This window comes from Mustela lutreola, chromosome 1, assembly GCF_030435805.1.
Source record: "Mustela lutreola isolate mMusLut2 chromosome 1, mMusLut2.pri, whole genome shotgun sequence".
In the NCBI taxonomy this organism is placed as follows: domain Eukaryota; kingdom Metazoa; phylum Chordata; class Mammalia; order Carnivora; family Mustelidae; genus Mustela; species Mustela lutreola.
Genome location: NC_081290.1, coordinates 32,507,603 through 32,531,147, shown reverse-complemented (window position 1 = coordinate 32,531,147; position 23,545 = coordinate 32,507,603). Strand labels below are relative to the sequence as shown.

Here is a 23,545-nt window from a genome sequence, read left to right as displayed (position 1 = left end):
GTTACATAAAATCAAAGGTCATGTATTTTGGCGACTCATTTAGGTGAAAATCATAATGATCAGACAGGAAATAAATCTGGATAAAGCAAGCGCTGGCTAAAATAATGCTAATACAAATTTGAATTACTCCCCTCTGAGGGATGGGGGGTGGCCTTCTGGAAATGAGGGGAGAGTGTTTTTCTGTTGTTTAAAATTTAAGGAGGGGCTTCCTCTGTCATTTAGTAAAGTTGGGATTCTAGATGTCTTGCCATGCGTGGGAGAGACCGGCCCCACAAATGTGTATCTATCCTGTACAAATTCAAATACAAATATTAGCTTTGAGATGAATTCTGTCTGATGTGTGAACACAAGTTGCTTTTTAATAAAGTTCTTTTTAAATATTTTATTTATATGACAGAGAGAGAGAGAGAAGAGAGCACAAACAGGGGAAGCGGGAGAGGGAGAAGCAGACTCCCCATTGAGCAAGGACCCTGCGCAGGGCTCAGTCCCAGGATCCTGAGATCATGACCTGAGCTGAAGGTAGATGCTTAATTGACTGAACCACCCAGATGCCCCAATAAAATTTTAATACACAGTTCATTTTCCAGGAAATGCAAGTGATGTGTAAATTGAAGAGAGTATAGTATTTTTGCTTTGTTGGACATTTTATCAAAAGTTATTCTTCATTTCAGAAAATTATGTCATTGTGTTGGTCATGCAGTTGTGGACTTGACATGACCCACTCTTGCCAGTTTGCATGTGTGCCTATGATACCCAGTGATGGGTTGCTTCTAGGACTTGGCACAGGCATCAGTCCACTTCAATATACCTGCTACTATGTCATGTCCAAGGGCTTACATAATGATGTGGGTATGGGTTTTTATAAATTAGTATCCTTTATTTCTTCTTTATGCTAGAGTTAGAGTATATACTGAGTTTTTGTGTGAAGGTAGGTTACATGGTTACAAAAACCATTTTCTGAATATTTTAGCCAGAATTATTTTCAGTCGTTTTCACATTTTAGAAAACCAGTGAAGTACATACAGCTAATAGAATGTAGTACTCTGTGGAATATGGGATCTGCTACCAAATGCACTGATTTTGTTGTAGCAACTATTCATAGCAGATGGGAAAAATAAAATACATAATTCTCATCAGTTCAGGTTGGGGGATGCAGCCAGGTAAATTTAAGAGCCAAACTTGGATAAAAGTTTTCAGATTTCAAAGCCTGTTGTGCTTTAGAATTGAAAAGAAGAAACAGTGGTGGGAATGTGTTATTTCTGTGTAGATGGATTATAGAGTCTATGCTTTTCATTTCAGAATAGTAAAGGGGATATTGAAGTATTTGGTACAAAAGGAGATTTTAAGAATGATACAGTTATGGACCATTGATACAGTCAGAGAGACTTAGACTTTTAACTAACCATATGCAGTGAATCATTGACTGAGTTATGACTTAGAGTCTGAGATAGTTCCCTGAGGCTAGAGTCCATTCATAAAATATTGAAATGTACAAGCCAGGTTATTTATCTCTGTCTGTTTTTACAACAAGGGATTGCACTCAGGGCCACTGGTGCTTTGTTGACAAGAGAATGTTACTTAGTCCTCTGAAACATGAAACATAAAGCAACAGTTAGAAAAGCCAGATGAGCTCACCAGGTTGTTAAAAAGGGGTTTTGTCCTTTTCCATTTCCCATAAAAGCCCAGCTGTACCATCTAAAATTGGAACTTATTCATGTGTTCTCCAGGTGCCAGGGCATAAAAATCAAATGTGGAGAGAGCTGAAACAAGATATTTCAAAAATAGAAACAGTATATGGGCATAGGGAAAGAAGTAAATGAAAAGTAAGTAAATGGAAAGGTAGAAAGGAAAGAGAAAAAAATCACCGCATGGAAACACTTTGATGGTGTAAAGTGCACATAGGATTTATTGAACAGTGAATTTATTGGATAAGAAATGATAGTTAATCTTAATTGTTTCAGACAGGTTGGGTGCTCAGCTTCCTCCATTCAAATGATCTGGCCTATATTTTTACATTTAGAAACTCAGAATGTGTGAATTTTTTTTTTTTAAAGATTTTATTTATTTATTTGACAGAGAGAGATTACAAGTAGGCAGAGAGAGAGAGAGGAGGAAGCAGGCTCCCTGCTGAGCAGAGAGCCCGATGCGGGACTCGATCCCAGGACCCTGAGATCATGACCTGAGCCGAAGGCAGTGGCTTAACCCACTGAGCCACCCAGGCGCCCGAATTTTTTTTTTTTTTTTTAAAGATTTTATTTATTTGACAGAGATCACAAGTAGACGGAGAGGCAGGCAGAGAGAGAGGTGGGGGGAAGCAGGCTCCCTGCCGAGCAGAGAGCCCGATGCGGGACTCAATCCCAGGACCCTGAGATCACGTCTGGAGCCAAAGGCAGCCAACCCACTGAGCCACCCAGGTGCCCAGAATGTGTGAGTTTTTATGTGGCTGGACTTGAAGCTAGGTAGCAGGGCAGTTTGGAATAAGCCTAGATCTACCAGTTCTGAGTACAGTCTTCTTTTCACACTGAGGACTTAGGCATATGCAAAGGGATGCACTGAGATCCACTGAGGAGGGAGCACAGTACTACTTACAGGTTTGGTAACCACGTGGAGAGAGACAAAGAAAGAGGATGGGATTGTAGGGCGGAAATTCTAAATCTCCTTAAAAAGGAGTGCTATTGGCAGAAGCGGAGCTGATTAGAAAGAAGAGAAGAAGGAATAATGATGTTCTATTTTAGATATTTTATGCTTAGGTAACAGAAACACACATGTCGGTAATGTCTGGTGAGCGTGAGGATGTCAAGGAAATTCATGAACTAGCTTTGAACCATTAATATGTTTTCATTCCGATGTTCCATTTCCCTAAAGCCAGTCTATGTCTAATCAGGTCCAGAGAGTGAAAGCTTTTGCTGTTTGGAGTTTTGGGTCCCAGAGAAGTGATCCCCAGGGAGTTTATGCCTAGACGATGCTTTACAGAAATAAGAAGGAGCAGTTCTTTTGGTGAATTTTCCCCAGCGACTCAGTTATTGGCTGTAAGCCACATAAATCTATTCAAAGTAGGTTCAGTAAACAGGTGGAGTAACTAGAGGTATACATGGCAAGACATTATCCCAGGCCTCATGAAGAGCCAAGAGCTGCAAATCCCTTGGAGTGAAGGCAGCGATTTTCTTTATCTTGCTCGCTGTTGGAAACTCTCAGAACTGCTGTGCTCTAATTCCAAGTAATCTTGCTGGGCCAGCCAAAGGGTAGGGTTATATGACCCATGGCCAACTTAGTAGACCTGAGGGAACAGACACTCTGGAGAGGCTCACCCAAAGCAAGCCATTTGAAAATACACCTAAGGGCCATGGGCAAAATACTCTACTGGGAATGTGGAGGGCAGTGGGTCCTGAGTAGGTTGGAGGAAATATTGCAAGGCAACACATTTGTAAAAAGAATACTGCTGTATAAGAATGTTGAAGCATTTTAAGAAAAGACTGGGTATGGGTTTAGTTGATTATTATTTTACCAGCTAATTAAAATAAATATTACTATTTAGAAAGGAAACTTGTCTCAATCCTTAATTTTTAAATTCATTCAACAAGGATCTTTGGAATACCTCCCAAGTGTCTTCTAGGGATTGTTCTAAATGCTGGAATATAGCATTTATCACAATTGTTTAAGTCTTTGCTGTAGAGCAGTTTACAATGGGAAGACAGACTGTAAGAGACAAATCATTATGATGTGAAGAATAATAAGGCAGGTTAAGAGAAGTAGTGGCAGATTTTATCTAAGTTGTCAGGGAAGGCAGAATGATTATATCACTTCTTTCTTTCATTCTTTTTTTTTTTTTTTTTAAACATTTATTTATTTGAGAGAAAGAGTGTGTGCAGGCAGGGGGAGGGACCGAGGAAGAAGGAGAACCTCAAGCAGAATCCCAAGCAGACTTCCCACTGAGCATGGAGTCCAAGGCCAAAACTTGATCTCATGACCCTGAGATCATGATCTCAGCTGAAATAGTCAGATGCTTAAGCTACTGAACCACCCAGGCTCCCCTCATTCTATTTATTCATTCATTTATTTATTTATTTATTTTTACAATTCTACTTATTTATTTAACAGAGAGGGAAATCACAAGTAGGCAGAGAGAGACAGAGGGGAAAGAAGGCTCCCCGCTGAGCAGAGAGCCCGATGCAGGGCTGGATCCAAGGGCCCTGAGATCGTGACCTGAGCTGAAGGCAGAGTCTTTAACTCACTGAGCCACCCAGGTGCCCCCCTCATTTATTTTCATTTTTCTTTTTTTTTTTTTTTTAAAGATTTTATTTATTTATTTGTCAGAGAGAGAGCGAGCGAGAGCGAGCACAGGCAGACAGAGTGGAAGGCAGAGTCAGAGGGAGAAGCAGGCTCCCTGCGGAGCAAGGAGCCCAATGTGGGACTCGATCCCAGGACGCTGGGATCATGACCTGAGCCGAAGGCAGCTGCTTAACCAACTGAGCCACCCAGGCGTCCCCCCCCCCCTCATTTATTTTCTAATGCAGATATTTTGAGTATGCAAATAAGTATGCACTATTGCAAACTTATATTGAGTATGCACTATTTAGTAATTCTGGAATAACGGACGTCAACTGACCCATTCCCAGGCACCGTTGACAGCAATCTGGTCACCCCACTGACAGTGTAACACTAAGTACAGAGATTGGGAGAAACTGGGGAACAAGTTATGTGTTTATTTAAGGGTAAGTGGTCCAGGAAGAGGGATTGCTTGAATCATTCAGCACAGACTTCGGCCATTGCAAATTTATAATTTTAGAATTTCTAGAACAAGAAGAGGACTCCACCATGGCGTTGCCTCTTTTAGGATTGACACCTAAGGACTAGCCACGTGGGGACTGGCTAACCTGCCCTGGCAGAGCCTGACTACTGATATAGCTGATTGTCACTGTAGGGAGGACATCACCAGCCAAAAGACCTGTTCCACACAGTGGTTGCAGAAAGATGGTATTCATGTGAGGTTGCTTTATGGGGTGCCAGGGTAGCTCAGTGGGTTAAGCGTCTGCCTCCAGCTCAGGTCGTGATCTGATCTCAGGGTCCTGGGAAAGAGCCCAACAGTGGGATTCCTTGCTCAGTGGGGAGGCTTCTTGTCCCTCTCTCTCAGCCCCTCCCCACCACTTGTGCTCTCTCTCTGTCTCAAATAAATAAATAAAATCTTAATTTTTTTTTTTAATGTGAGGTTGTTTGGCAAAAGGCTGAGCTCATTTTGTGGCTCTATTATATCTTAATTCTATTATATATCTTAAATCATGAGGCATTCAAAACTCAAATTCTCATTCACCTGTGAGACATGTATGATGCTGTTAGATTTATCCCTGTGAAGTTACTTATCCTTTATCATTTTTGACCTGCAGAAATGACATTTTCATGTGGTGAGACCTAATATTTTACAGGCAAAGAGAGGAAAGTTCAGCGATGTTAAGAAAAATGAACTTACCAGTCTCACAACTTGACTCCTAACTAGTATTTTAATGCCAGTTGGTTGGCTTCTGGGTCTGTGGTCCTTGCACTTGGCCTCACTGACAGCTCTATCTTCTGTAAAATAGATTAATTGCTTCTTTCTTTGGAGAGCTTCAGGATAGAACACAGTGATCCAGAGCGATCTGTAAAGCCCATGAATTCCCCTAATCCTGCAGAGAGCTGACCCACTGCTGGAACATTGAGAACTGAGGGAAAGACCCTAATACGCAAACTCGTGAACACTAAGAGGGCGCTGTGAAGTCAGAAGCAAAGGACTCTTTCAAGAGGACAGGCAAGGACATGGCTGTGATCTGAATGTCAAGCAGGGAGGCTGACAGAACTGGCAACATTTCCCAGTGGGGGGTCCTCAAATCTCACGTTCCTCAGAGGTGTCTGAACCAAACAGGCTAGAAAACTAACTGTATTCTCCTGCAATCAGACCAGAGCCAGTAATGGGAATGAGACTGGGAGCTAAGGGACATTTCTCTGTCTCTCTGTCCTGCTAGCACTCCCCACTCCAAACTCTGCTTCAGTTTTCCTCTGTTTATCTGCATTTCCTCTTTCCCTGTCTTTACAAATGGCTTTCTTGGCCTCTTCATGCATATGGTGAAAAATTATCCAAGAATGACCCTGAATTTTAGTGCCTACAACCATGGATGAGAATCACTGCAAAAAGTTAGAAGTTCTCCAGAGACAAAGCCAAACGATTAGTTAGGTCTAAGGTCTCCTGAGGCCAGGGATTGGTTTCATGCACAGTCTCTAAGAAGGAAACACTGTACAGTAGGCAAATTGACGTGTTTCTTATAATTGGTGTCAAGCCACACTGAAAAGTTAGAGAAGTCTCTCTTCGTGCGCCGCCACCAGCCCCAACCCTGCCGCCGCCCCTTTCTGGTGTGTCTGTGCTCAATCAAGAGCCTTCACAGCCTATCCCAACACTGGGCTCTGTCTTCCCTCTTCCCAGGCTGTCCCAGGCCACAGAAGGCTGTAGTCCTGGCAGTGCTTCAAGTAATATATGTCTGAGTTTGCAAATAATTACATATTTGCTTGCCAACATCATCATCTGATTAAAAATTAAAATTTTCTCTCACTAAGCAGCTATTTGGGTGATTATTTTGCAAAATCAATTTGTTCAGATCCCTTTTCATTGACCTGATGTGTGAGGCACGTGAGAGCCATTGGAAGCTAAATAAAGCACTAAATGAAGGCAGAGTGTTACCATCATCATCATCAATGCACCATTACGACGTGTTGAGGGCCATCTGGAAAGTTGGCAGGGAACGCTTCTCAAGATTTTAGTCTCAACTGTCCTTGGTCATCTTTTAGATTATAGAAGAGTATTGGCTGATCATTGGATATTACTAAAAAGAATAAGAAACCTGACAAAAGAATAAAGTCAAAGAGGCTAGTCCATTTTCTGTCGCCCCCCCCCCCCCAACTGATGCTTCTTCAGAGTGTGTGTGTCCTGTGCTCCCTGAGCCTGGGCAGATGTCAATCTTTTGCACAGATGCTTGTAACAAAAAGTTAGCTGGGCTTTAGGGATGGCTCATGTCTCCCTGGGCTTCAGAATGTTATTAAGGCTTGATGGCAATCTTCTAACATGATAAAAGCGAATTAAAGATCAGGAACTGTCTGCTTGGCAGCGCTGAGGGCAGTTAGAAAGCTCAGTGAAGGAGCAGGCATTAAGGAAGAAAGAATGCTGACAGAAGCTGGGCAGGCGGACAGGGCTATTTAACTCAGAGGGGTGGGTGTTAATTAATTTATTTTGGGTGAGGGAGATCTGATTTCTGAGGTAGACTACAAGCTGTTGCCAGTCTAGTTGGGAACAATGTCCTAACAGCTGTAGGAATATCATCCCATTGTCTGGGTGGCTGACCTCATATCGTATCCATCTCCTTGTGTCCAGACTCACTGTGCTGTGTCGATTGGAGCCAGCGGCTCATTTTTCTTCCCTTCAACATTACTCTTGTCTCTGTTTCTAATATCTCCAAAAACTCCCCTGGATCTCCCAAATGATCCATGGCAGGTAGAAAGAAGGACACCAGGAGTGAGTTGGAAGTTATCACTCCTTCTAGAATGGCTTACTTTTAAAGATATGGAATCTTGGCTTCCTTATCTTTTTAAGATGGGCCAACCGCTATTTGGCAAAAAGGTTAGTCATTAAAATTCACCAAAGCAAATGTCAGGCCCACGATGTCCTGATTTCCTATCTGGTCTCTGCTTTCTCACTGTGAAAAATTACTTTCTCTCAATTCCATTGTTTCACCTAACAAAGGGCACATCTAATGATGTCCTCCCACATACACTTGTGTGGAGGCGTTTATTATAGTAATTAATTTTTTAAGGTTATAAAATGGTATGATGTATTATTATGAAATACAAACAGAAATGAAGGGAAGTTTTGGGGTAACTTTGTGAAAGTTATTTTGAGGTAGTGGAAAAAACACTGGATTTGGGTACAGAAGCTCTGGTTCAAGCAAGTCACTTAAAAATCTAAGGAGTCCTGTCTGTATGTGTTAAAAGTCACCGATCTGTACTAAATAGGTACATTTTATTTTGTATAAATGAACTTGTATAAATATAACTCAAAAATCTGTGGAATAACTGTAGCGAGTAAGTATGAAGGTAAAATAGGCTCATCTGAAAATACAGAAAAGCACAGAAATAAAAAATAAAAACTAACCATCACATCCCAACCATGAGACAATCACATATCTATTTTTGGTTACAGTGAGGTGAATGAATTACAACCTACTATTCAGGGTGCTGTGTCATCACTGGCCCATGCAAAGCCCCAGATTTCCCCTTCATCTATTCCCACTTCTGTTTCTCTCTTCTCTCTTATGTACCTTTATCAAATATACATTATAGAACTGTGAGTGGCTTTTCTGGTCATGGGATCCAGAATGTATACACCCATCGGTAACTGTAGGAAGCTTTCAACTTTCCATGTCCTCCAACATTTATGTATTTAGTTTTCTGTCTCTATTTTTTAATAGAAATTTTCTTATTATATAATTTACTTTTAAAACTGTTTTACCATGCCTTTTTTATGTTCTAAAATAATATTCTAGTGTTATAATCAAGGCCAGGCCTTAAATTATTGGACTATCATCCTTTGTTTAGCTGAGAGCCCACTTTGTGATATTCAGGTAAAATATGCTTCTAAGGAATAAGTCGATAGTAAAGGGAACATAATTATCAAATTGTTAAGTTGAATTACTCAGACATGAGTAGGGATCAACTTCTTACCAGTCATGGAGTATTCCTAAGTATAACTCTATGTTTAGAAGAAACGAATGAAACTTGGCATGTATTAAGAGGAATAATTCAGTAGGTAAAGCAATAAACTGAAAAGAAAAGGAGACCTAACTTCTGGAGCAATTCTATACATGGTATGTCCTGACAATCATGTTGCTGGGCATGTGCTTAGTCAATGAAGTAAAAAACAGCTATCAGTTATATCCTGCCTCTTTCATAGAGGAAGCGTCATTGATCAGAATTACCTTATGATAGAACGCATTAAAAAAAAATTTCCCCACTTAGCCATATGTTTATTTCCTTATGTGCTAAATTTGTGCTAAACTTCCTGTAAGGTGTTTTTTTTTTTGTTTGTTTGTTTTAATTAAGTTGAGTAAAATTAAGCCAATAGTTCTGTTAAATTCTCCAGTTTGATTCAATACTTTTCAGATGTTTGTTGTAGATATTGATAATTCCTCCACTACTCACACTATCTCTGATATAAATCCTCAAGTTTATATTGAATGTGAGACTGATACTCTGAGAACATCAATGGTTTGCTATACGTTGGTTTTGGAGAATTCAACGTTGACATGTTGAGCAAGAGAGTTGATAGTAAGAAGGATTTATTTCAGCATATGAAAATTAAACGGATCCATAGACTTTGATTAGGAAGTCTTCTTTGAGTCTTCAGCCTTTTATGCTGAAGATTTCTTGTGCATTCAGTGTACATCATGATCAACATAAAAGAAATACTAGAAACTCCAGTGTGAGAAAAAGATGAGTGCTGATCATGATTCTGTTTTAAAATGTAACGTTCTGCATTTGTCTGAGATTTCATTAGACTTTTATGTAAGGAGTGATGAGGAAAACTGGAAAGATGAAATAACCTTTCATGAAAATGTTCTTTTTTGATGATAAGCTGTTATTCACTATACTAATCAGGACAGCATAATTCAAGTCATTTATTTATGAAGAACAAATATATTAATAAGGGAGTTCAAAGCAGATTATATACTAGGACATGTGGACATGCCTTACTTTTTTCTTGTGTATTTACTAGGAACATTATTTTCTGTGGAGAATACTATTTCTTGGGTACTACTTCTTCTTCTTCTTTTTTTTTTTTTTTTTAAGATTTTATTTATTTATTTGACAGAGAGAGATGACAAGCAGGCAGAGAGGCAGGCAGAGAGAGAGGAGGAAGCAGGTTCCCTGCTGAGCAGAGAGCCCGATGCGGGGCTCGATCCCACGACCCTGAGATCATGACCTGAGCCGAAGGCAGCAGCTTAACCCACTGAGCCACCCAGGCGCCCCTTGGGTACTACTTCTTAACCACAAACAATTGTAGATATCTTGGGAACTTTTGGAGGTTAAAATATTTATGTTCAAATTGCTCTGTGTTGGTATTTGAACTGAATATCCACTTAGAAAGGAAGAAGTAGAGCAGGCCCCTTTCTGTATTGATGGAGATTTACCTTGTTCCTATTTGTACAGACAGGGCCAAGGGCAATGCCGGATACAAGAAACCTACTCAAAAGTATTTGCCGAGTAAATGAATCGGTTGGGAAATTAAGCAGTTGAGTTTGTGAGGGACAAAGTGAACATATCAAGATGGAGATTGGTTTTCTGACTTTGGAGAGGTTACTGGCATTCAACTTCAACTCAGATGTTTCATTATGTAGGACATGGAAAGGTGGGGTAAGCAATCAATTAAGAATAATTTTATCTCACATGCCTCATTTCCTTCTGTCTGAAAGTTGGATATATTAATATTTACCTCCTATCTTTATTTTGCCCATGTCTCCTTTTTCTGGATTATTTTAAATTTATTGCATGTTGCTATCTTGCATACATTTTATAGCCTTCTTTTAGTGTCTATAAAAATTGGGTATATATAGGGGCACCTGGGTGGCTAAATCAGTTAAGAGTTTGCCTTTGGCTCAGGTCATGATCGCGGGGTCATGATCGCATGCTCAGGTCATGATCGCATGGGCCTGCTTGTCCGGCAGGGAGCCACTTCTCCTTCTGCCTGCCTATTTCTCTCTCTGACAAATAAATAAATAAAATCTTAAAAAAAATAATAATTGGGTAACTATAAATTGAAATAATAGTTTGGCAGTGGTGGCCGAGGCAGCAGTGGCAGTAACAGCTCTGGGTTTGCTTCTCATAGCCACGGCTGCTGCTTGGGCCTGGTGTTTACAAATGGCTGGCTAGGATTCTCGGCACCATTTTCTGTTTCTGTCACTGGCCTGTGCCCCCTCCCCAGGCCCTCCTAAAGAGTCAGCGCTCGAACAGCACTTTGTTTTCTGCAGTGGATGCTGATGAAATACCAGTCGAAAGACGAAGATTGGATTATTTCATCCACCAAGTCAAAACCAGTGTCTTCAATGGTTTCAGCTTATTTGGATTCCCATTCCAGCTGACCACAAAACCTGTGGTAACTTCCACTTGTAAGGGAACACGGAATGTGACCCCTTCAGGAGAGGTATTTTCGAACTCTTCATCTTGTGAACTGGCAGTTCCTGGAACAACATGCTGACATTGGGTAATAAATCTCCTAATAGAATAAGTGATGGTAACCTGAGATCAGCCCCGCAGAGTCCTGCCTTCCTTTGGTTTTCCTTTGAACTCAGAGGGATATTAACAGAAGACCAGGTGGCTGTCATCATAGCAAAGGCCCTTCAGAGAGTTCCTTAACCTGGAAGCCTCAAGGACAGGTTGTAATGGAGGTGATTTCTGAAGAGGGTGGCAAGGGTCTGAGGTGTCCCCACTGTACCGATGAGGAGGGTGTTCAAAAAGAGGAAAGAGAGAAATGCCAAAGGTTATTGGAGTGACTTAAAGAGGGTGGTCATGGAAACTCTGTTTCTCCTGTAACTCTAACTAATCACAGCTCTCAAAGAAGTCAGATGGACACAGTAAAGACCAAAGGCTGGGGGAAGAGCAAAGTCATGGAGTCATAGCAACTCAGTGTGTTCCAAAACAGCAGAGAGTTGTTGAAACAAGGGGACCTCTGTGCTCAATGAGAAGTGAGAAGGGATGTTGTTCAAGGGGGAAAACTTCTGATACAGAGAGGACAGTTGGGATCAGACTTGAAAATGAAGGTCGGAGGGGACACCAGCTGGAATGTGACCTGTGTGAAGAGGTGTTAGCCCCACCCCGCCTTGGGCATTTGGAGCAATGGCTTACTCAGGAGGAAAATGTCAATACTTGAGACAAAAGAAAAGCGTTGCTCAGGCAAAGAGAGGGATCAAAGGATGCATGATCGTGAACTTACAGAGGACATGGAAAGGGAAATCAGTAATGCCCTAGGTCATGGCCCACAGGATGAGGTCCTAAGTAGTAGTTTCAAATTTTAAGTCACTTGAGGGGATATCCAGACCTTGAAGAACTATCACTGGCTCAATGATGAACTCATTAATTTTTTCATGAATCTTCTGGTGGAAAGAAACAAAAAACAAGGGTATCCAGCACTTTGCACATTCAGTACTTTTTTCTATCCCAAATAAAAATCTGGTGATTACCAAGCAGTGACAAGATGGACCAAAGGGTCAGTGAGTCTCCCTGAATAGGAAGGTACATTGGAGCCTAGTGGTGATAGACCTAAAAAAAGGTGTCTTAAGTATCTGGATGCTGTGGGACAAATGGGACACAGGATCTGTGGGATTTGCCTTTAGTATTTAACGGGTTGAAAGTAAGACCAAAAGAAATATTGATTTGAATCTTTTAGAGTGGGCCCACCACAGCATGAAGTCATATGAGATACCTCAACAGTTGGGTGGAAATGATTGCGGGATGTTTACTTGTAAATATGCAGATTATCTCTCTAGGGACAAACCTACCACATTTACTCCACATCAGATGCCTCTCCTGGATGAAGACTGTGGGAAATCCTTCCTCACTAGTTGCTGTGAGAAGGTCCCGCCCAGGCCCTCCAGCTGCTGGTGGTTCTGACAGGGAGGACAGATGTCTCATGTACGTCATGCATGAAGTCCCTGCATCACCTCTGTTGTCTCACAGGTATTGTGTGCGCCGGCTTCTCCCGCACCCTCGTCCTCATGTGGCGTGTGGAGGTTCTGCCTGCCACCCTGTGTGTAAGCCTGTGCCTCCTCAGAGCCCGGACGGTTCAACCCACACAAAAACAAACACAAAAATTAATAACTTTTTTAAAAGACTTTTTTCTCCTATGAATGTGGGAAATGCAGGACTTTATGATTTGTCTTTTGTGGGTTTGTTCACGTGTGTTCGTTCACTCACTCATTTGCTCAGATGATGGGCAGTGGTTGTTTGCTGCTGCGCTGACCTTTAACTCTGAATTGTCTGTTTGAGCTCTTTATTTTTGAAAAGAATATTAATCAATCTCCACTCCCAGCTGAAGATCTGGAGGGCAGTGGGGGTGAGGGGAGGCAGGGGAGAAAGGAATGAACTTCTCTAAGGCTGGAGCAGAGACCGCCACCTGGAAGCCGGCCATCTTGTGTTGAGGGCTTGAGGATGCCGGGAGAAGACGTCTGGTCGTCAGGACAACACTGGCTTGGGGGCCTGGAAGAGTGGAACTGGGGTTCTCCAAGCATCTTCCGAAGAGTGTCATGGTCATCCTAAAGAGACCGCTGTTTCTGGAACAGAGGTGACTTGGCTACTCTTGCAACTGGATTTGAAGTAACTCTAAACCCGAAATCTTCCTTTTCATCACAGATCTGGTTGAGTATAAACATCAGAATTGTAAGGGCTGGCCTGGGCTGTTGATTTCTTTTCTTTGCTTTTTTTTTTTTTTTTTTCAAAGATTTTATTTATTTATTTGACAGACAGAGATCACAAGTAGGCGAAGAGGCAGGGAGAAAGAGGAATTAGCAGGCTCCCCGCTGAGCAGAGAGCCCAATGCGATGCTGGGCTTAATCCCAGGACCCTGATATTAGGACTCTAGCAGAAGCAGAGGCTCAACCCACTGAGCCACCCAGGCGTCCCAGGGCTGTGGATTTCAAAAGACATGTAAAATTATTCAATGTAAAAGCTGTTTTTTCTCAAAGTTGTTTTTTTTTTTTTTTTTTTTTGTAAATATATAAAGCCAAAATTAAGTTTTGTACTCATTAGGATTTTTGTCCCCCTCCTCCCTTTCCATCCCCACTGAAATTGGAAGAAAATTTAGTACTTGTCTCAGAGGCTGCCTGTTATATAATAATCTATTTTGCATATGAAAGTTTGTATTTAACTTGTTTGTTCATTAAAAACTTGACGGTGAAAAAAAGTTAAAAAAATAAATTGAAATAATAATAATAGCTGCTTTGTTTTAAGTCAGATTAGATCCCCTGTACGTAAGGCCTCATAAATTCGTCGTAAACATTCGTAAACGTATGAGAGCTCGTTATTAACACACACTCTGCTTATTACTATTTTAAGGGAAACGAAAGACCGTTTCCCCCCAGTGTAAATCCCAGCCAATGCGCTGGCCCCGCTCCTCATTCTACATGTCCCTGTTACAGTTCGTGCACGACTCACCATTTAGACCCCATTTTGCCCTCTGTAAAATGAATGTTTCGCAATCCCCTGTTGTCGGGCATGTTGTGAGGTTGAAGAAGGTAACAACGGGCAGGGTTCTCTCTTCTCCCCAGTTCATTCCTTCCGTCCTCCCTTTCCCCCTACCTGCAATGCATATTACATTCAGGCTGTGAGATACGATCCATATGGGCAAGAGAACATCTTGGGGCTTTCAGAGAAGCCCTATTCTGAAATGTCTGGAAGACTGGAGCTCGTCTCCATGGAGGGGTGAGAGGAGCCAGATTCAGTGACTTTTGACCCCACACAGGACAACCAATGGGAACTAGAGTCTTGAGAAGAGAGCAGAGAGGCAGAAAAGAAGGAGGGTAGTGGGAAGATAAGTGGGAGGAAGACAGGTTGGATGCCTCTCTGAGGCTGACTCTGTTGGACAGAAAGGTGACCCCATGCAGATAGCAAACAAATTAATAGCCCATCCTCTGGCTCCCAGTGTGCTCCAGACCCCTGGTAAGAATGCATCGCTTCTGGGAATGAAGTTGTTTCTTGCCTGTCCCTCTGGATATGGCACAGCATTAAATAAAAGTTACATGTATATGAAAATTGTAGCATATGCCCATATTTCATCGAATCTAAGATGCTATCAGCTACAACGTGCATCCTTATTTTATGAACCCCTGAGAAAGGAAAAAAAAAAAAAAAGCCTCGCTAATTTAATCATGGCACAATATATTATTATGGCTTGAAATTTTTAAACATATGGAAAAAGCTCTTCTAGATGTATTTATATAGAGATTGTTTTCGTATATCGCTCTTGAGCATACATATAAAGGCAAAGAAATGTGAAATAAATTAATTAGGATAGTCCCAAGCACTCTGAGTTTGAGTCTTATTAATCACTTTTCCTCTCAGAGTCATTGATGTGTGTGATGTTTTGCACAAGTCAGTCAGTTCTTCTTGTGATCAAAAGCACTGGTGATGGAGTATTTGTTAAAAATGTACTTTGCTGTTGTCTTGGATTTTCTCCTGAGTCTTGGAAACCCGTCTCTAAGTTTTAATGTGCAGGCAGTTACATCATGACCATTGCGGATATATGTGAGGGTCAGATGCCCACCAATTTTGGAGACATTAACAAGTGAGAAAATACACCTCTTAGAACTGATGTAGCCCCGTGGTAAATCCTCAGCAATGCGAAGATGTCCAGATCTGATCTTGAACTACCTGAATCAGGCTCTGGGTCCAGCCTTTCACAGTTAGGCACTGCTGCCCATAAGATGCAGGCTTCCACAGCTGGAGAAAATAGATGGTCCCTCAATTACAGAGCCTCCAGCAGATGGATGGCTGGACCTTGGGGTCCTTTGCTCCAAAAGCCTCCAGAATTATTTCAGGAAAGGGGGCTCAGTGAATCTCAGATGGAAAACTGTGGCAGATGTTCCCCCTTTGGCTCATGCTTATCAATGGGCCTGAAGCTGCCTAGCTGCTTCCCTCACCTGCTGCCCCCACCCCTTGTGAAGCCCCAGTGTCCAGGCTGGGGGTGTCACCTTCTAACGGTCCCAGGGCTTGTTAATCTTCAAGCTGTCAGAGATGTAGCAGTTTTCATACAAAAGTGGGGACCATACTTTTCTCAACTCCTCATCCTAGTTTATTTCCTGGGTCTCAAAGCATCAAGGCTTGTCCCCAGTGTCCACTGATTCTTCACAGAAACTCCCAGCTTCAGGAGTTAATAAAAGGCAGTCAATATAAGTGATTAATGAATTTTTATTTAATCTCTAATATGACTTATATATTCATACTTGAAAAAGCTTCTATTTGCACACAGAGCAGATCAAAGCCAACTCAGTCAGATTATTTTAGGGTTCCAAGTTTATATATGCAAAAGCTTTGGAAACGGCATTAACTCATTTGCAAAAGGCGATGCAAAAAGACATACCAGCAAAAGGTCCCCTTTTCAATGTGTAATTGATACTTTGACAGATTTGACTGAACTCTCTGCTCTCTGAGGTGTGGTGACTTCCCAGCCCAGAGTCATCATCCACATCGCATCATGCTTTCTCTTCAGGGGAAGTTTTCCTGGTCATTTGGGGACCACTTTCGTGCTCTTAAGAAACTTTCTAGTTTATCTGTGGACTTGGAACTACAATCCCACAAAGAAAACAAAAACATCTCTAGATCTCTGAGTGAACCCAGTCTGGTTTTTTTTTTTTTTTTAATTTTCCTTCTGTCTGGGCTCCCTGTTTTTCTTCTTCTTGCCAGTTTTAACCTTCATCTCAGACAGTAGAAACAACAGTCCCCTGTTACCCTGGCAACGGTGGTAAGATAATAGAATTAGGTTGTCCCAGGGCTCCATTTTGGCCTCATGCTTTTTGGAAGAAAAAAAGCAACATGATTATGAAATATAATTTGTGATAAATTTATGGCATTTATTGGTAAAAGATATAACATGTCAAATTTTCAGTGACTTAAAAAACATCAGTGACTTAAAAAACACAGGAAGTGTGTCTCAGGATAAGGATTTCTTTCACATATATTTTCCCGTCAGCTTTGTAGGTTTCTTTTGACATTTTATCTCTTTCATCAATTAAAAAAATAACAACTGAGAAAAATTTATCAGCAGGGTAGATTCTGAGAACATTGCTATTTTTCCTCAATACATTGGAAAATTTGTAAGAATCTTTTACACATTCTGCAGGCATATTCTCATAGAAAAAATAAATTGCCACTCTCGGGATTCACATTCCTCTACTATCACATTCAGCACTGACATTCTGTAGAAATCCACTGCTGATTTGGAAAGCCGCTTTTAGTTTTCTAGGTTGATGTTTCTAAGACTGTGACTCAATTTCCCTGTTGTCTTTTTCTATCCTTATTCTGGGAAAATCTCGGGGATGAAATCTGGTCTTAATGATACTTAGTAGGATCCCTCAAGTAACTCTGGATCTGATGTAGTATTTTTAATGCTTTGTTCATTACTCTATATTCTTTTTTTTTTTTTTTTTTTCAATTGTATTATGTTAGTCACCATACAGGACATCATTAGGTTTTGGGGCAGTGTTCCAAGATTCATTGTTTACATAGAACACCCAGTGCTCCATGCAATACGTGCCCTCTTTAATACCCGTTACCAGGCTCACCCCCCAGTCCCCTTCCCTCTAAAACCCTCAGTTTATTACTCAGAGTCAGCAATTTCTCATGGTTCCTCTCCCCCTCTGATTCCCCTCCTTACTTTTCCTTTCCTTCTCCTAATGACCTCTGTGTTCTTCCTTATGTTCCACAAGTTGGTGAAACCATATGACAATTCACTTTCTCTGCTTAACTTATTTCACTCAGCTTCATCTCCTCCTGTCCCATTCGTGTTGATGCAAAAGTTGGGTATTCATCCTTTCTGATTACTCTTTATTCTTGAGTGCTGTGTTTATTCATTTTGTCCAAACTTCTCTCCATCCCAAAGTGATTGGATTTCCCTTGGATGGTTCCAAGCAGAAGAGTAGTAAACTTCCTGTGTGTAGGATAAACGTATGCACAATTTAATCCATTGATTATATCTTTATTAGGAATTAAGAATGTTGAATCCGTACACCAGTATCTTGGAGTAATAGTACAATGTAGTTAGTTTAAAAATCTTTCTACCGTAAGACATATTTATAGACATTTTCCATAGTGACAGTCTGATTGAAGAAGAATGTAAAAGAGATTATTTGCCTCCATGTTTGAAGAATCTTAGTCACAGAATACACAAGAAACTCCTTATTCAAGAGGAATAAGGAGTTTCATGCTTGAGAATGAAGGTTGACCTGATATAAGGTTCCTTGGTGCTAAGTGGGACTTGGCTTCTATAGGCAGAATACACTATTTAATCTCTAGCATCCAATAATGTGTAATGTAGTATAGAAGGTGCCTTTAATGACACCAACAACATTATATGCCTCAGCTATTTTGCCTCAAAAGTGAATAGCCATTATTTCCCACCTCACATATGAACTGGAAGCAGGACAGAAAGAGACGGAAGTAATCATGTCAGTTGTTATTTACCTCTCTCCTAACATGTGAGGTCACTTTGTTCTGACATTAAAATCTAACTTAGCTCATTTCAATTCAGCAAATGGTTCTCCAAGCCCTGTTTATTTGCAAAACACTCTACAAGATATAGTGGTGAATCCAAGATGAAAATTAAACTATAAAAGTGGGAAGTAGTTTCTCTGGGGACTCTATATTGATCTTCTTTCTTCTGTGGTTATGTTAATTTTAGAGACTTTATATAATTGTCCAATGGAAGGAAATCCTGGGGTGCATGTGGAATCCAGAGCTGAGCGGCCCAGGATGCTGAGACAGCTATGCCTGCTCAGGGTCCATAGTGAGAGATGTAAGCTAGCACCGAAACCTCCTGTCCCCACTATCCACTTAATATATGGTAAACTCTCAGTCCAGAGATGTAAAGAGTGAACAAGGCTTTGGTACCCGGAGCCCTTCTCCAGGACCTTGGTGAGGACAGACTGATTGAGCCTTGAAGCTCTAGAATCAGGCCAGAAACAGAATGGGATTGCCTTGACCCCCTGTCAGTTAATTATGCTCTCCTGGCTCCATTCTTCTTACTGTCCTCCAAACAGCATGTACTGGCTATTAGCTTGTTTAAGTAACAGATAAGAATTTATGGCTATCATTTGTTGAGCACTATGCTAAACACTTCATATATATCATTCTACTTAATTTTTCCAAACATTCTATGCAGTAGGAACTACTTGACAGATCAGGAAACTGAGATTCAAGGTCATTCAGAGGTTGGCTGATCCAAGATTCAAACCCCTATGGGTCCATTTTATGGACCCCTAGCTCCCGTTCATAACTAATATATAAATTCAGAAATCCTCCATCTCTCTTGTTGTGTAATAAGAAAATAGTCCTGCTTTTAAAGAATACTTTCTTTAATGCACTTAGTTTCTTTTCTGGCTAGAAGTTCTCTCCACTTCAAATTAATAATTGAACTGTGAATTTTGATTTTTAAAGTCATGTTAAGAAGCGTTAAGAAGGGTTCAATATTCCATCTGCTGAAAAGTTTCAGGGACAGTTTATTTTCCCTATTTCACTCATGGTTAGTGAATCACTTTTCCCTTCCAGTCACCAGCATAGTTAGAAAATAAAAATTGATAGGTTCTCTCCATCCACCCAGGAGTTCTGAGAAGAGCACTTGGGGAGTGAGTCATGGCTTATTACTTCTCGGTTGACAAGTGTTGCTGGAGAAAAGGCGATTACTTCGTTAATGACAGGCAGAGTTTTGCTTTACTTCAATGACCAAGTTTTACTGTTTTTAATACCAAAAAACAAAATAGTGAATGTGATAGTTATAAAATAGCAGCAAATGCAGACATGTTGTATATATTTACTATGATTCAAGGGATTTTTAAAAATTATGTTCTGGTTATCATATCAGATATATCAGGGATATAGTTAAAATTACTTCTCACCATGCAATGCTAATCAGACACAGGATAGTATGTGTCTCATAGTATGTGGGGCAATATTTGGAGATAGGATGAGTAAAATAATAATTAAATTTTGATGTCCTGTTTTTTCTACAAATAAGGAAATAATTAGATATTCTGATTAAAAAATTGACACCAACAAGAAATACCCATGTCTGGGTCTAGCTGCTGGGTTATCATTTCTACTGGGAATTGAGCAAGGAAAATTTTTTTTCTTTGAATTGATCATTAATAATATTTTCCAAAATAGTTCTAGTTTGGCTCATGCAATGTTCTGCCCTCTATTTAGCTTCTAGAGTTTATAATTTACTATTTTAAACAAACAGATGACCATTGGTGTTGAATTTATGAGTGTTTGAAATATTTCTACATTGGTAATATGGTTTACACATTTTTGTTTCATGTTTTGAGGAGACTGCATAAATTAAGGAATTGGGTTAAGAAAGAAAGGTCTTGTTAGTTAGGTTAGTTAGTTAGTTAGTTGGTCCTTTTCAGAAGGGCTTTGCAGAGTAGGAGTCACAGTTGTCTTCAGCTACTCTGCCTTTATTTAGTTCTTTGAACAAACCTGCTAATATTCGGCCCCAGGGCCTTATGTTACCACAGCTAAGGAACTGCCTCCAACTGCTCCTGCCCACCTCGAACCTTTACAAGATGGATCTCTTCCATTGTTGGTAGACCCTCATTTAATGTCTCTTTTTCAGAGAGGCTGGCTGAGACTATTTCGTGTAAAGTAGGCTCCTCTGTAACGCTTGTTATAATGTTATTATACCTTTATTTGTTTATTGTAGTTATCTATTTTCTTAAAAAAGATTTTATTTATTTATTTATTTGACAGAATCACAAGTAGGCAGAGAGGGAAGCAGAGAGAGAGAGAGAGATGGGGGAAGCAGGCTCCCTGCCGAGCAGAGAGCCCAATGTGGGGCTCAATCCCGGGACCCTGGGATCATGACCTGAGTTGAAGCCGAAGGCAGAGGCTTTAACCCACTGAACCACCCAGGTGCCCCATGTTATCTACTTAAAATATATATATATATATATATATATATATATATAAAATATATATATATTAAATATATACTTAAATATATACTAATATATAAATATAAATATAAATATATATAGATATATATTTAGTGTTCCAAGATTCATTGTTTATGCACCACACCCAGTGCTCCATGCAATCCGTGCCCCCCTTAATACCCACCAGCCGGCTCATCCATCCCCCCTCCCCCATTTACTTCCAAAGGCAGGGAACATGCCTGTTGTGTTCACCTGTATAGATCTAACAACTCTCTGGTATTTTTTAGGTGCTTGATAAATATTGTTAAAACGAATAAATGATTGAAAGAGTACATCTGAAGGAGGAGAAGAAGGAAATTCTTTCTGAAGGGAGGCGGCTAACCTGGCAGAGTGAGTAAAATGTAGGGAATAATAAACTGATACGAGGAAAAAGGTGGCAAATGGAGTAGTTAGAAGTTGCTGTATTAACATCAAGCAGCTGGGAGCAAATGGTAAGCAGAATGAGAGCAGAAAGTGTTGAGAATGTTGTTGATGTCTTCTGCTGGAAAGGACTGTTGACTTGGTTATTTCACGGAAGTGGGATTATATATTAGCTTAGGATACACTGCATTGAACTCCAGCTATTTTGTTTCAGCAACGTTACCAAGGAAGGCATGGGCACAATTTTACATATCTTTATATTTGCCACAGTGGCTAGCTGTGTCTTATCCTTGGGTGGCATGCAGTAGCTACTTGTGGAATCATTGCCCGAATGAAAGAATAATTGCAAAGTTACCTGCTGAAAAGAGCTTATTTTTTTTAATGCGTCTAAGATAAGTGTGTGAATTGCAATTATTAAAATGTATTCTCACCGCAGCAGATACCTCCTTATACTTGTGGCAGGCTGGTTTCCAGTTTACCAGACTTTCTGTTCATCCTTGAAAGAGAGATGACTCTCAACTAGTCTCATTTTAAGATAGTATATAAGTATATAAATAATAGATATGCATACATACACATGTGTATAGGTACATATATGCACACTATATATTTTTAACATATATATTTAAAATATCACAAACTTTTTAATCATTCTATTGAAATTTTTCTATCCTTCGAGTGTATTTATTGATTGCAATCTTGTGTAGTCCTTGTCTTGCCTTATTCAGGCTAAAATTCATTGTTTCCATCCAGAGGACACATAATATATATAGACATCATCACAAACACATTAAGTAATATGTTGCAGATACTCTGTAAGCATAACTCACTAAGGCAGATATTGTTATCTCCATTCTACTAAGGGGAAAATTGAAGATTTGGATGATGGAAAGAACATTCTCACTGAGGTATGCTGGAATTTGAACCTAGGCTTTTTGACTTCAAAATTCTTCTCATGCTGTAGCACTCTGTCCAAACCAAACATCTAGCAAAAGGGAACAGGAGTAGATTACATAAGGAGTCCAGGGCAAAAAATAATTGGGACGATCAAAGAATTTTGATTTTTTTCTTGATTAGGCTAATATTCATACCCTCACCACTCACTTTGATGTATTTTAAAGATCTTAACATTTGGCTGTAAAAATGAATTATTTTTTCTCTTCTTCCCAAATAAGTATTTCCTCACTTATGCTCTCTTATTATGTCCTTTGACTATACACTCTTTACTTTGCCAAGTTAAATCCTCTTAATATTGTCACTTAGAAATAGTTGATATAGTGCTAGCTCTTTCTCTCTCCCTTCCTTCACCCCCTTACTCTTTTTCGGGATTATATAAAATTCTCTAGTATTTGACTCCTAATTCAATTGGCCATGAAGTAGAGATTTCTATTTTTCTCCCACCTTTTTCTTCAGTGAGAGTTCTATATGAAGAAAATATTCAGAATGAAAGTCATCAACAGGACTCAGAGTTGGGAAATTATAACATTACTGAAATACTGCTTTTCAACTTGACAAAATAAACATTATTGAAAATTGGTAATATGCACTATTGGCACTGGTGAGAGTGCAGTAAAGTAAGAACTCATATACTAGGTGAAGTGTAAATTATACAACTTTTCTTATCTGTAATTGGCAATTTATGTCAAAAGCTTGGCATTAAAAAATATTCTTACCTCATCAATTTTACCCAAAGGAATTGACACTAAAGAACTACTTAGATATATCTACACTGATTTTTGAACAAGAACATTCAATGCAGCATTATTTTACTGAATATTTTAAATAATTTAAACATCTAGCCATCCAGAAAGAGAAAGAAAATATTGTACAACTATTGGAAGGGATTTAATACACACATTAAATTCATGTTTTTCAAAATAAAGATATAGGAAATGACTCGCTATATAATGGTGAATGAAAAAAGCAAGTTGTTAAATATGGTATAATTTTATATATGGGAGCACTGACAAACAGCCCTTAAATTTCAACCTCCAAGTGCTTGACACAGTAAAGGCTTATTTTTCGCTTATAACATAGTTCAGCGGCAGGTGTGAATTTGTGACTCTGACAAGCTCAGTAAATGGCTTCAGGACTCCTGGGGTCATTCCAGCTAGCAGATGGGGGAGGAAGAGAGAGGGCATGGGCAGGGGACTCTTTCTCCTAACTGCCTCGGTCCACAAATGATGCATTACTTTTGCTCACTTCCCATCAGCAAAAGCTAGGCACTTGTTCCTTTTCCCTTTAAATTGCAAGAGGCTGGGCAATATAGTTTTGTGACCATCAGAGCATCTCATCTTCATACCCACAAAATTATTGTTTTTTAAGACTTTATTTATTTATTTGACAGTAAGCACAATAAGATCACAAGTAAGCAGAGAGGCAGGCAGAGAGAGGAAGGGAAGCAGGCTCCCTGCTGA

General features: G+C 40.0%; 1 protein-coding gene across 8 annotated transcripts in view; it reads left to right on the top strand.

The window, feature by feature from the left end:
* Window positions 1–23,545, top strand: part of GRXCR1 (glutaredoxin and cysteine rich domain containing 1) — a 327,600-nt gene that overhangs the window by 177,241 nt on the left and 126,814 nt on the right. For 5 of the 8 annotated variants that reach the window (XR_009350876.1, XM_059162460.1, XM_059162470.1 and 2 more), the window contains one exon: window positions 20,996–21,098. The exons of 1 other annotated variant lie outside the window; for it this stretch is intronic. Coding sequence is in view for 5 of the 7 variants with exons in the window: in XM_059162460.1 (XP_059018443.1) it covers window positions 21,026–21,098 (73 nt within the window). In the remaining 2 variants the exon portion in view is untranslated. Of the gene's footprint in view, window positions 1–12,585; window positions 12,745–20,995; window positions 21,099–23,545 lie in introns of all 8 variants that reach the window. 2 more of the 8 variants (XR_009350873.1, XM_059162433.1) reach the window with 1 other exon arrangement.